General features: G+C 34.6%; 1 protein-coding gene across 1 annotated transcript; it reads left to right on the top strand.

The window, feature by feature from the left end:
• Positions 1-1022: 1022 nt before the first annotated feature.
• On the top strand, positions 1023-12379 carry LOC120281096. The gene is made up of 17 exons (XM_039288024.1): positions 1023-1059; positions 1203-1396; positions 1892-2031; positions 6432-6558; positions 6630-6752; positions 8207-8415; positions 8673-8737; positions 9065-9118; positions 9312-9349; positions 9454-9571; positions 10196-10267; positions 10482-10525; positions 10648-10689; positions 11319-11378; positions 11438-11505; positions 11748-11812; positions 11936-12379. Exons 1-16 carry the CDS (start codon positions 1023-1025, stop codon positions 11791-11793), a joined length of 1437 nt encoding a protein of 478 aa, XP_039143958.1. The 3' UTR covers positions 11794-11812; positions 11936-12379.
• The last annotated feature ends 1515 nt before the right edge of the window (positions 12380-13894 follow it).

Here is a 13894-nt window from a genome sequence, read left to right as displayed (position 1 = left end):
TCTAATGTTATAGGAGATTAACTGTTGTATTTAAATTTTGATCATCATTGATTTATATGTAATTACTTTCTATTGTATTTTTTTCATAATGACTATTTCAAATATTACAAAGATGTTCGTCTTATATATATATATATATATATATATATATATATATATATTGTAGATGGATCTTTTCTCTCATGGAAATTTTGGTTTGCTTGCAACCATAGCTTATCTGTATGCTGAGATGATGAATAAACTAGCTATATTAGTTTATGTCATTGCCTTGGAGTGTAGGCGTAGAATAAAGAGGCCACGAATTGCCTATGATAGAGCGAGCAGGACACTTGATCAAGGGTGTCAATATTTATAGGTTGGTCTTTGAGAGTGATCTAGCTTTCATTGAGAGTATTGTATGGATCGAAGGGCATTTCATCGTCTTTGTGATTTACTTACCACAATTGGCAAACTAGAAGATACTAGGAACATGTGTATTGCGGAAATAGTTGCATCTTTCCTATATACCATTTCATATGACCAAAAAAATAGAGTAGCAAAAAGGGAATTTGTTAGATCCGAGTGAGACAATAAGTTGGTATTTTAAAAGTGTCTTAAATGCAATTTTGAAATGCCATGAAGTTTTACTCAAACACCAGAATCAGTTCATGAGAACTCAACAGATGACATGTGGCGATTGTTTAAGATAAATAATTAATTTGTTTGATTTTAAAAAAAAATATCAAAGCTTACTATACTAACATTAGTCTATTTTATAGAATTGTCTCGGGGTGTAATAGAGGACAACATAGCGTAGGGTAATTGATATACATGTGTAATCAATAGACATGTAATCTTGTATGTATAGCCATGTGTTATTATATGTTTCATTATTGTTGTTGTTGGTTTTGTTGTTGTTGTATAATTGTTTTTTTTATTTAAATAACACTAATTTAATATTGTTATTTCCTTTTTATGTTTAATCTTATGTATGTGTTCTTTATTTTTTTATTTTCTATTTCTTTTATTTTTTTTGACATAGGATGACTGAAAATGCGAACAATGATGAGATTGATACAAGTGAGAAAAAAGGCAAGAGACAAGCAAAACAAGGAAGCAAACATGTTTGGAATGCCAAAAAAAAGATTTCATGTTAGTTGAATGCTTAACTAGGCTTGCTCAATCTGGCAAATGGAAGGCTGATAAGGGTTAATTTTGTCCAGATTATTTAGCACAGCTTGAAAAATGGATGTGTAAGAAGCTACCAAATTCTAATATCAAGGGTTCATCCAATATTGAGAAAAGACAATGCCATGCCATTCAAGAGATGTTGGCCCCAAATGCAAGTGGTTTTGGTTGGAATGATAACACAAAATGCATCATATGTGATGTTACTGCCTTTAATGATTGGGTGAAGGTAATTTTGATCTAATCGCAATTTATAATTTTTAAAATTTTTTGTTGCATTTCTTTACAATTTATTAATCTTCTTGATGTTTATAATTTATTTCTTTGTTTGTTTTCATAGTTACGTGGGTCTTGTTGGACTAAAGAACAAACCTTTCCCCTTCTTAGAAGAGTTGAGCCAAGTATTTGGGAAAGATCGAGCCACCGGGGAGGGTGCTTAAACTCCAGCTGATGCTGTTGAAGATATTTCAAATGAGGAAACTGTAGGAAATACTGAACCATCTATAGGAGATGCTTTTGTTGACTTAGATGGGGAAGAAAATACAAGTGTCCCTAATCTAAACCTAATTAATGCCACTGCCACTTCACAACCAGGTCCATCACAAGATGCACATCCAAATAAAGTTAAGCGTAAACACTCATTAGGTCAAACATTGGCAATGATGAGTTTTCAAGCACCATTAACTCTATTGGAACTTGGAATATTGATAGTTTTGGAGAACAGATTTCAAGACTTGCTAGTTGCTTCCAATTCCTATTTGATGAGACAGAGGAAAAGAAGAAAATTTATACTGAGCTACTGAAGATTGAAGGCTTGTCCCAATTGGAAAGAATTAAAGCTGGTGGGTTAATTGTATATGGTAGGTATCATATTTCTTTTCACTTCTGCATGAGTGCAAGAACGATTATGGTACTTGGGCATTTGGGGGTTACCAATAGAGTTAAAACTTGATGTTACAACTTGATCGGTTTTTATGACTATTTAAATTGTATGATTTATGTTGAGTAAAACAAGTAATGTGTGTGCTATTATATGGATTGCTTGTTATGTATTATTTTTGTGTTGTGTAATCATTTTATATGTTGTGTTGTGCAACTAGTAAGGTGTGCTGGATTTTATATGCTTAAAACATTTTATTTGCTTTGTGTTGTTATATATCCAATTGTGATAATATTATCTTGGTAGATGTATGACTCTTTAGATTAACTTTGTATGCATGGGGTATTTTGGTAAATTTGACATATTATATTAAATTTGCTCAAAATTGTAAGTTGTATGTAGGGGTATTTCTATAAATTCAACAAAATAATGGTTGATATTATATTTCTTTGGATTAACTTTTAAATACAGAGTTATTTTTGAGAGAATGGCAAAAGAATGGTAAATTTGCTCAAAATTTTAAATACAAAGGTATTTTTAAAAAATGTGAAAAAATAATTTTTTATATTATCATTTAATTAATTATTTATTTATCCAATTATTTTAAATTAAAATTTTCAAAATTTTATATGCAGGGGTATTTCGATAAATTTGAGTTATTAATGAGGTGATTACCATGACTAACCAAACATGGTAATGGCATATTACCAGTAATATAAAGTTCTCAACCAAACATAGTAATCTCACATTACCACAACATTCCCGGGCATATAAAAATTTCTAACCTCATTATCACGGAAATCTCATTACCGTAATAATATATCATTATTGCGAACCAAACTACCAAGTGGTACTTTGATAATTATTTCAAACCAAGTTTTAAAGCTACTATAATAAAATTAATTAAGTATTTGTTGGTGCCTCATTCATTCATTTATTACTTTATTTTATCAAATTAGATTCAAACCATCCATTGAATTTGAATCATGAGCTAATGTTTTATATTTACTCTAAAAACCATATATATATATATATATATGTTGAGGCCTACAGTGCAAGCTAGTGCCTTTATACTAGTTTATCATGAACTTTGGATAAAAATTCTTACTATATAAAAGCAATTATTGTCAGACTCCTTGGTTGACATCTCCTCATCAAAGGACGATGTATTCTAGACAACATTGTCACAACTAAGGAATTAATTTTCAGCTTCCATAAACATAGGATCCTAGGTAGTGCCTTTAAAATTGACTTCTCTAAGGCTTTTGACATGGTCAACTAGGACTTCCTATTAAGGTTGCTATCAGCCCACGGTTTTGGTACATAGTGAGTTGGTTGGACTAAGACCATCCTAAACTCTTCCAAAGCCACCATATTGATGAATGGATCCCAATGTTAATATGTATGCTATCATTGTGGCCTAAGACAAGGGAATCCACTCTCTCGCTCCTTTACGTTCTTGTACTAATGTTCTTAACACGATGATTTCTCACACTCTAAATTTAGGGATCCTTTATGGTTTCCCACTCATGGAATTTGGGATGATATGACCTTTGATATGCTAATGACTTTCTCATGTTGATAGTAGGGGGATAAGAAAGATCTTAGAGTCATTAAACTGATCATATACCTTTTTGAAGGCATGTCGAGCTTAACCATCAACTTTTCCAAAACATGTCTTTACTCCTCCAGCATGGACCAACTCCCAGATACTGCTCTTGCTTAAATGTTGAATTGCACATCTAACCTCCTCCTCCTCTGAGCTTATTTAGGGGTTTCGGTCTTGGGTAGGAGGCCTCATCGTTAGAACTGGGAAAGCCTGAGCTCAACTATCAAGTTACACCTGTCTTCTTGGAAATCCAAGTTCCTCTCCCTAGGGCCCGATTTACACTTATTACTCAGTCCTCTTTGCAATCTCATTATACTAGATGTCAATTTTCAAACTTCTTCAATGGGTTATCAAAGAGATTTACTAGATCTGAAGAGACTTCCTTTGTTTTGGTCTGGATCAGACATTAAACATCCTAGTTGTCTCCTTGTCAACTAGAAACATTTACACAGGGGCAAGGGACTAAGAGAGGGGGTGGGGCATACTAAACTTAAAGGAATTTAACAATGCCTTTCTAGGAAAATGGTGATGGAAGATTTCTACAGTTGCCACCTAGTGTGGCTCCAAAGTTATCTTATTCAACTACTATCGCAACAACACCCTTGGAATTTGTTTCTCAGATTTCCCAAAAAGAAAAGTCTTTTTTTTTTTAATGGAATTCCCAACTTCTTGTCCAAATTTAGGCTTATATCACACATGTTATTTGAGATGGGGCTACCACTCTAATTTTGGGTCAATCGATGGTTCAATGGTCACGCACCATTGGACAAATAGTCGGACAGTTTAGGGCTTCCCAGTAACCCTAGGGTACAGTTAGAAAACTCGCCCATTTTTGGTTCACTATCCCTTAGACTAGGATCCAAAGGGTATCGATCTCCTTTCAAGGATTAATGCTTTGTCTTTGGATGGCATAGACTCAAAATGGCGGTGCCTCACATTTAGGGGACGTTTGGATGCCCTCAATCATTACCCTGGGGAAGGGAATCATTGATTACACATTCCCTTCCCCTTGTTTGGATATTTTTTTTTTTTGCATGTAATGATTGAGGGCCAAGAGAAATCATTACCTCCCCTCAAGACATAACTCATTCCCCCCACATTGGGGGGAATACCCAATAATGAAATGTAAAATTACATTCTTGCCCATGAACAACTTAAAATATTACTTGTATATATCCCAATCCTAACCTAAAATATCTCTTCTTTACTTTGGGTTGCTGGCTCCTGTGACTATCCTCACTGTCGCCATCATCGTCTTCACCACCGTCACCACCGGCGTCCTGCAAACTTCAAGCGACAAAGAGGAAGCAGCGGCAACGAAGTCTCACAGGTTCCTCTCTCAACCTCCTGCTTCCTTTCTCCTTGTGATTCAAGATCATCTTGCAGTTATAATTTATTCTTGTGTTTTGATGTTGTTGTTGTACGGATCGGTGAAGATACGATTTATTCTTGTGTTATTGTTCGGATCGGGGCTGAAAGATCTCACTTTTATTATCTTTCCTTGTTTTCCTTGTATCATTAGTTGTTGTGTAGAATACTACCATTTTTCTTTTATTTGTTTTGTGATTAATCTCTGCCTTTAGAATGAGATATTCAGTGTGTATATGAGGCCTTGCACACAATCTTTCTAATAAAATTTTATATATATATATATATATATATGTTTACTGATTTATTTTTAGTTAAGGTGGATGATTTTTTCTTTATTTAAGATTAGTTTATTAATGATGTAAGCCACTGGAATTGTCAATTATGGCCTGCTTTGTATCAGATTATATGGGATGTTTTATATATTTAAATAAATCATAGACAATTAATTTTAATGCCATATATTTAAATAAATCATATACAATTAATTCTAAGCAAAGTGGAAAAATTACAGTAATCAGCAAGTCTAGAGCATATATGTGCCATATATTGAGTAAGCATTGAAGACTTATTGAAAAAAAAATACATTGGGTAAGCATTCGATGGGATCATTAAACTAAACAACCATTGCAGGAGGAAAAATTACAATTATGAGCAGTGTCTAGAGCATATAGGTGTCATATATATTAAAATAAAACTATAGTAATTATAAAAATTTATTTTATTAAATGTTTAAAACAATAATTGTATCAATCAACATATAATTAAAATAATATTTAAATAATTTAAATAATTACTTACAAAAATAAGCATACATTGACAATTAAAAATAATTAATTAACTTATTAATTAATTTTTTATGAAGTCATTAATGATTAAAAAATTTTATGTGTCATTAAACATATATACATATTTTTATTGAATGAAGGGTATAAAGGTAATTGACTCACATATCCCCCACTTACTTTTTACATTCCCAATTCATAACCCCTTCTAACCAAACACAGTTTTCATTCCCATTCATTCTCCATTACCCCCATTCCCATTATCCCTCTTCATTACCCCCATTCCTACCCCTCATTCCTATTCCGTCATCCAAACGCACTGTTAATGGCAAGTTCATTGTCAAATCTTCTTATGACCTCTTAAATAATCAGGGTCTACACTCTTAGGTGATCTAATCCTTTTGGGAAAGTACATGACTGCAAAAAATAAACCTCTTTAGTTGGAGGGTATGGAAAAATAAGATACTTTAGAATTCTTGGAGAAGAAGGGATGTAATAAATTGCAAACAGCTACATATGTGATTTATCACTTGGCAATTGAAACAATAGGCCACTTCTTCCTTCAATACACCTTTGCTGTGCGGATTTGGAGTTATTTAGGTCAACTTTTTTGATCTACCAGCCATTTTGACATCACTAAGAGAGCTGTGATGCTTGTGGAGAACAGTCCTAAGGCTCCTTATGTAGGAAAATTAGGGATCTCCTGCCTCAAGCTATCACCTGGAATATTTGGCTTGAGCGGAATAAATGTATTTTTAATGCAAAGTCTCTTCCTTTGACAGCGGTTATTTTAAAGATTGATCATATGCCATTATTGTAGTTATCTATGGTTTTGGAGATGAAGAGAGCAAAGTTCGAGGATTCCATCGCGATAATCAAACTCAGTCTTAAGTTTATGGGACCTCACATTGAGATCGCTAGAGCGAGTGACACCGGCAAGATGGTTTCTTCCTAGGGCATAGGCTAGCTCTTTCTTGCACAGTCCTATCTTGGGGAAATCGTCACTATCATTCCCCAAGGAGCTTGATGTTTAATCCACCATTAGTGGACTCGCAATACGTGTATTCTATGAGTTTCTAATAGTCCTTTCTATTTTATTGATAATTTTTTTAATTTTTTTTATATTAATAAAAGTGATTTATCCAATTTTTTTAAAATCATTTTAATCCTGAAAATAGAAATTAAAAAAAATTTGCTCTGGTCTTCAGATTATAATGATCGAGTACTGAATAAAAACCAAGCCATTTTGTTGTTATTATTATAAGCTTTGTTAGTCTGGACTCTGGAGCCATTCCAATCAGAACACGTGAAATATCATCGGTGGCCACAATGTTTCAGTAGAGTATAGCCGTATACATCGCTTTTTTATATCGATGTGGCCATGACTTGTCTTCGGTCACACTCATAGCCACATTTCATGTTTGGGGCTTTTTCGTGAGAGCTCTGAGGTGGCGTCCGACGTGGATAGCTCTATAATTGGCACCCTCAAAGACCTTCACTGGAAAACAAATCTCAAACATGAAATCGTGGCATGAGAGTGACCGAGACAAAGTCTCGCTACTACGTTATACAAAAAATGTATGTGGCCACAACGTTATACTTATGAAACATTTATGGGCACCAGTGATACTTACCCCCGCAAACAGGGTAATTTTCTTGGTTGAGCACTAACCTTTGGTCATATTTCAATTTGAGCACCAACATTCAAAACGTATCAAAACGAGCATTAACATTTAATTTGGTTACATTGGTGAGATTATTAGGGTTTTCCAAAGTGAGATTCAGTGGGCGTGACGCTCGGACTCCACATCATCTTCACCCCTGAGGATGCCACATCGTATCTCTCCGATGTGCACTTCTCTCCATGTTAGCTGCCACATCGCCTCTTCATCCTCCTGCATTACGATCATCTTTTTCCCCTTTTCACCCATACTGTTGACGTGGCAAGATTCACGAGTGAAGATGAGGTAGAGTCCCGTGTCCATGACCGAATTCCTCACCAAAACCCCAATAACCCTCACCGACAGTAATTCAAATTAAATGTTAGTGCTAACTTTGATACATTTTGAATGTTAGTGCTCAAATTGATATATGACCAAAAGTTACAAACGCAATCTTTTGTGAATCACAAGCATAATGTATCCAACATACTAGATTTGACATGACATGCTTCCGCGCATCAACCGTTTACCTTCGTCCTTGTTTACAGTACTAAACAGCCCAACCACAACCGAAGCCCCTGCACGAACCAATCTTATCCCTTTCGTGCGCCTGAATTCGAGCATTGTATTTGGTTTCCATGGCTTCTTCTCTATCTCCGCCAATGGCTAAAGCTCTTGGCTCCAGCTCGCCGCCGCTTCGCCGACCTCGTCGTCGCTTCTTCAGTGTTTCGGTTGATATCAAAGAATCCTCTTCTACTTCTGTTTCTGTATCAGTGGCCAACAAAGAAGCGGGAGCAACGGAGCCGAGCCGGTTCTCTCGCCTCCGCCAGGATTTAAGCCCCTGGAGCCGAAGCCGTTCACCGTCGGGGAGGGCCAGATTCTCGATATCATCACCGCTTCTCTCGCCCTGTCTTTGCGCTTCGGCTCGGGAACCTTCGTCCTAGGGTTTGAATCTTGACCGTGTTCTCTGTTTTGATTCAACCGTCTCTTTATATCTCTGGATTATATTTGTGTGATATTATGATTTTGAGGGTAGTTTCAAATTGATGTCATAAATTTCAAGTATGAATTTGATAGATTGACTATTTGAAATATCTGAACTTGGTTGAAGGATTTAAGTAAATTTCATAGTTATTTTTTCGTTTTTACTTTCTTTTAACTACAGGTTGCCTAATTCTTTTGTATGTTGTTGCTTATGACAGATATTCATCCTCAATTGTGTTTCCTGATGAAATTGGACCGGATGAATATGCTCTGGATGTTCAAGGTAATTCATCAATGCATATAGTGTTCTTATTCTATTTTTTTCACTAGGTGCTGTGGCGGTTTTCATGAATGTTGATAGTTCTGTGTAGTTCCACTTACTAAAAGATTGATATCATCTTTGAGAAAAGGTTTGCATGGAACAAGACGTGCATCAACACACCTTCACTGATTGTTTTTTTCTTCTTTGTTACATTGGGTTTATAATATCATATTTTTAATTGGTTATCCTACATTCTAAATACCTATGTTGTTGTTGTTGTTGTTGTTGTTGTTGTTTTTGTATTATGAATTGATTGAATTGTACCATTTAAAAGATCATGCTTATCAGGTAAGAAGGTGAAAGAGACGTGCAAGTTAGGCCCTCGCCCAGAGAAGCCTATTGGATATATATGAATTTGCAAAGGTATATATCAACTTGTGAACCACTGCAAGCAAACATCATTTTTAGTTTTGATCCTAGTATCTCCCAGGTTTTGTGATAAAAACATATTATTTTTGTGATAGCAATTATGCATTTTGTGAAACTTGGAATGAAGGAATTATTAAATGCTTGTGCTTGTTGTGTGCATGGACTTTCATTGGGGAAATGTTCAGCTGTCCATTTTGTCGGAAGGTGATTCTGTTACCCTAATCTTTGCAGGATACCACTTTCTGTTGTTGATCTAACTTTATCTATTTAGTCTTTAGCATGTGCAATGCATCTTCAATGCTTCACAGGTCAGGGAGATGGTAAGCATACTGGCCCTTGATGTATTGTTCTATCCTTGCCCAAGAAATGGTCCAAATTTCCGTCCCAAAGTTTTGCAGATGGGTGGAAAGCAACAGTTTACTTACATGGTCTAGTAACACTACTTAACTGTTGATACATGTCCAAAATGATAATCCTAAAAATTCACAGTTCAACAAACCTTGATTTCTAGTAAAATCTACTTTTAGCGGCTCATAAAAGATCTGCCTCTGCATCATATAACCATTCAGTTAATTTAGTTATATATATATAATGACATTCCCTGGTTCTAATCATACATGACACAGAAAGATGTTAAAATTTTTAACTTCCCCTCTTTTTTTGTGCCCCATTCTGTTTGAATGTCTGAGCACTCAGAGCTTGTAATATTTCTCTACTTTAGCTTTCATAAAAAAGAAAAAATCTATGCTTCATGATGGCTTGTACTTTTGACCTTCCTAAAAGCTTTTGGATGTGAAACTGTTATGATTTTTTTACACTTTTATGATTGATTTTGATAGTGAGCATTAGGATGTTTTGCTTACGCCCTATGGAAATAAGAATTTTTTGTTAGCATTAGTTTCATCATGAATGGAAAAAAAATGAGCAAGGGAATCGAGAAGATTGAAAATTTTCTCATGTTGCTTCACCCATGAATAAGTTCTAACTTTATTATGAGAAAATTTGATAATACAATATTTGGATGTTGACAAGCTTTTAAAACCTAAATGCTGGTGGACCCAAATACAGGTGTTGCCATGTATGAATCAGACAATATAATAAAGTATCTGGCTGATAAATATGGTGTGTTTACTCTCTCCAAGTTCCTCCTAGTTTACAGTTGATTGAATCTGGTGTCCATGTTTTTATCGCTCCTTCACACTAATACATTCTATACTTATTCGTATATACACATATATTTACTGTCATGAGCCTCTTGTTGTAAGATCATTGTAAGCTGTGCTTTATAATTTCTTCCATGTATCTTATGCTAACTTTCCCATGTTTACCTGCCCAGGTGATGGAACTGTCCCTTTGATGTTATCACTTGGGTTTCTCACTGTAAGCTATGCAAAAACATACTTGAGTAAATTATATTTTAATAAATTATTTAAAAAGTTACTGAAGACCTCCTCTTCCTCTTGTTTTCTTGGCTGCCTTTTTCTTCATTTGTCCTTTTGTAGACATTAACTGCTGGATTGGCAATGCTTCCACGCATGAGGAGGGTAAGATTTATGCTTGTTTGTTATAGTGAAAAATGTCTCTTCACAGGTTATTAGTTATTTTGACTTGTATTGGTTTAGGTAGAGAATATGACTTTTGATTTGGATTGTCTATCCTATCAGGTCAAATCAAAGTTGAGCCCTGCATTCAAATATGCACTAGTTACATAATTACCTAGAAATAAGAATTTGCAATCTTCTATATTTCTCAGCACATAGAGACATAAGTATGGCCTACTCTAGGCCTGATGTTAACCATCTGAGAGGGTGATAGACTACTAGGACGACTTTGATCAAGAGAGCTTTGCAGTGAAAGCTTGTTGCTTTTATCAAATTGTGGATAGGCAAACATATCCTTTTAGTTTTGTAATTTAACCACACACCCTCAAAGCTATGCTATACTAAGAAAGTCCTGACAAGGGATGTTATGAGGTTCAGCCTGGAGAGCTGCCTTCATTTTTAAATTTAGTGTATAACAACTAAAAAATGAACTGAAGTAGATATCTCATATTTTACTGCACTGGTGAAATGATTTTGGAACTTTGCTCATTTGTGTAAAGGATTGTTTGTAACATTTAACTTGTCTAGAGCCTACGCTGTCACCTCTGATTTTGAGTATGATTTGTTTGCAGGGCTCTTCTTATCTGCCTGCAAAATTGCCACCACAGCCCCTTGTGTATTGGGCATATGAGGTTTTATCTCTGTTAACATACGCGAATATTAATTTGCCTGGTTTTTCTTTATCTTGTAGGGTTCACCCTTTTGCAGACTTGTACATGAAGTTCTAGTGGAGCTAGAATTGCCTCACTTACTTCGCACGTAAATCCTATTTCAGAACTCCCGTATCTTTCGACACATTTTGACATAGTAGTATTCTAAATTCTCAAATCTTAGAATTGCCACACATGGATTACTATTATGTATGCTTGGGCCTTCTTGTACCCATAGTTCACACCAATATGCAAGTAAAACAAAAGCTTTTCAAACTTGTTCTCCCATAGAGAATCTTACTCGACGTCAGATTGTATCACAGATTCCTCATTTTCATTTTTACATTTCAGTGTGGCTCGTGGAAGCCTAAAAGTAAAAAAGGCAGGAGCTATATAAACAAGCATCACATTTTCAGGTTACTCTGCACTTACTAAAACTTGTGTTTGAATATAAAGGCAATATGATTCTTTTATCAAATCTTCAATTACAGTTTCCATTTCAAAAATTCTCAATCTTTGCACTCATGTCTGTTTGGCAGGCACCATGCCTAGAAGACCCAAACACTGGAGTGAAAATGTTTGAACAGCCATTGTAGATTGATTACCTAAAAGCCACATACGCTCAATAAAAAATAAAAAATAAAAAACTCAGGGAATGTGTTTGCGGTACATCACCCTTTATTTTTTTACATTTGCATTTGTACTGTATGGCCGCTTTTAATTTCAATTCCTGAAAATAAAATTGAATGTTGTTTTGAGTATAATTAGCAATCAAAATTTACATTGTACGTCAATGTCATTGAAATTTCTTTCACTCTCAGGGACCCGGTTTGACTTGATTAAAGACTTTCAGAAGCTGACATAAGAATGTGAATGGTTAGTGTTGCTCTTTTCAAATATATCACGTCTCTGTAAATCAAACTTGTGTATTGACTTGTTAAATATAGAATTTGGTAAATGTTAACGTTTAATTGTGGTTCTAATTGATGTATTGACTTTATTGACAGCAAGAATTCAACAAAAACAAAATTACCCTAAGAAAAAAAAAAATCAAAAGAACATAAGTGGGAACACCAAGAAAATAAGTAAACCAATGAAAACCACCGAACATCCCATCAACTCATAAGTCCAAAAAAACTGAAGAAGAAAGCCATAAAAGAAGAAAAATTATTATTATTAATAATAATATATACACACACCTGTCACGTAAAAAATTTTCCAGTCAAAACCATATATAATATTATAATAATATTCAAATATTGATAATATATTATATTGTTTTACTTTTGCAAATTTTAAAAATATAAATAATAGATTAATTTAAATCATGATAAATTTAAGAAAATACAAGAAACAAATAATTGACTCTCTAATTGGGTCCACTCACTTCAATCGGTTCAAACTTGACCTTGTATATACAAACTAACTTTCAGCTTGCACTTAAACCAACTCAATTTTGGCTAAACCCTCTTGAACCAGCTTGAACCAACCTCAATTTCACTGAACCAAGTTCAATTTAACCAACTAGCCTTGAACCAATTTCAATTCTTATACAAAATCTCTTGAACCAGCTTGGTTCAACTGAACCAATTCTCCTTGAATTGGCTCACCCCATAATTATTAGCTCAAAAAACCTAAACCAAGCCCAAATCAATCTCAACCAACTTAACTTAGCCAAAACAATTCAAGCCCAACCACAACTCAATTACACATTGAGTCCAAATCAAATCAATCCTTAATTGGTTGCACTAAACCAATTCTTTAATTTCATTTAAACCCAAATGAAACCTAACCCCACTTCAACTTGGTTAGCCAAACTCAACTTCCATCCAATTGAATGAGCTTAACTAATCCAAATCAAGCACACTTCACTTGAATTTGATCAAGCTCAACTTAACCAATTTGGCTAAGCTCAACCATTTAATTTCCAACCATTATTATCACCATCTTCATCATCAACTTAATTAATCAAAACAAATCCTAATTCCGGTTGACTACATGTAATATACAATAAATTCAAGAATTCCTCCACCATTCCAAGCAAGATAATCTTAAATGCAAGGGTTTTTCCAAAACAATTTGAAGCATTCATTATCTACAGCAATAAATCATGTTTTTTGCCACTCAAATTCAAGCCAAATCTCACAAAAACATGTTTAAAATCGACATGTTTGCGCAAGTTTTTGAACCAAACATCATGCATCATCCAAACCAAAAAGACTTTTACCAAGCAAGCAACCACTCTGGCGAACTCCTTCTGGTGATCTCCAACCCATCTCCTCAAAGCCTCCCATTTTTTTTAAAAAGCCATTAATGGAGAAGAAAGCTTCAGCTCAACCGATCAACCATTCTTTTCTCTTAATTTTAATTTCTGCGAAATTCACTTCAGCCCCTATCAGGAAAGAGCCTTACAAAAAGTTTCTTGCAAACTCTCCAACGGTCCCTATATCATAAAATAGTATTTCAAAAAAAGTCTCTACCAACTTACCTTTCAGTCC

Source organism: Dioscorea cayenensis, chromosome 17 (assembly GCF_009730915.1).
Source record: "Dioscorea cayenensis subsp. rotundata cultivar TDr96_F1 chromosome 17, TDr96_F1_v2_PseudoChromosome.rev07_lg8_w22 25.fasta, whole genome shotgun sequence".
In the NCBI taxonomy this organism is placed as follows: Eukaryota; Viridiplantae; Streptophyta; class Magnoliopsida; order Dioscoreales; family Dioscoreaceae; genus Dioscorea; species Dioscorea cayenensis.
Note: the sequence above shows the minus strand (reverse complement) of the source record. Positions and strands in the feature narration are given on the sequence as shown.

What these genes read in the sequence shown, in the direction of transcription:
- LOC120281096 (XM_039288024.1), top strand. Translation starts at nt 1,023, where the DNA reads ATGACTGAAAATGCGAACAATGATGAGATTGATACAA. An exon ending in TGCTTCCACGCATGAGGAGG is followed by an intron (nt 10,690 to 11,318) that starts GTAAGATTTATG and finishes ATTTGTTTGCAG; the next exon opens with GGCTCTTCTTATCTGCCTGC. An exon ending in TTGTGTATTGGGCATATGAG is followed by an intron (nt 11,379 to 11,437) that starts GTTTTATCTCTG and finishes TTTATCTTGTAG; the next exon opens with GGTTCACCCTTTTGCAGACT.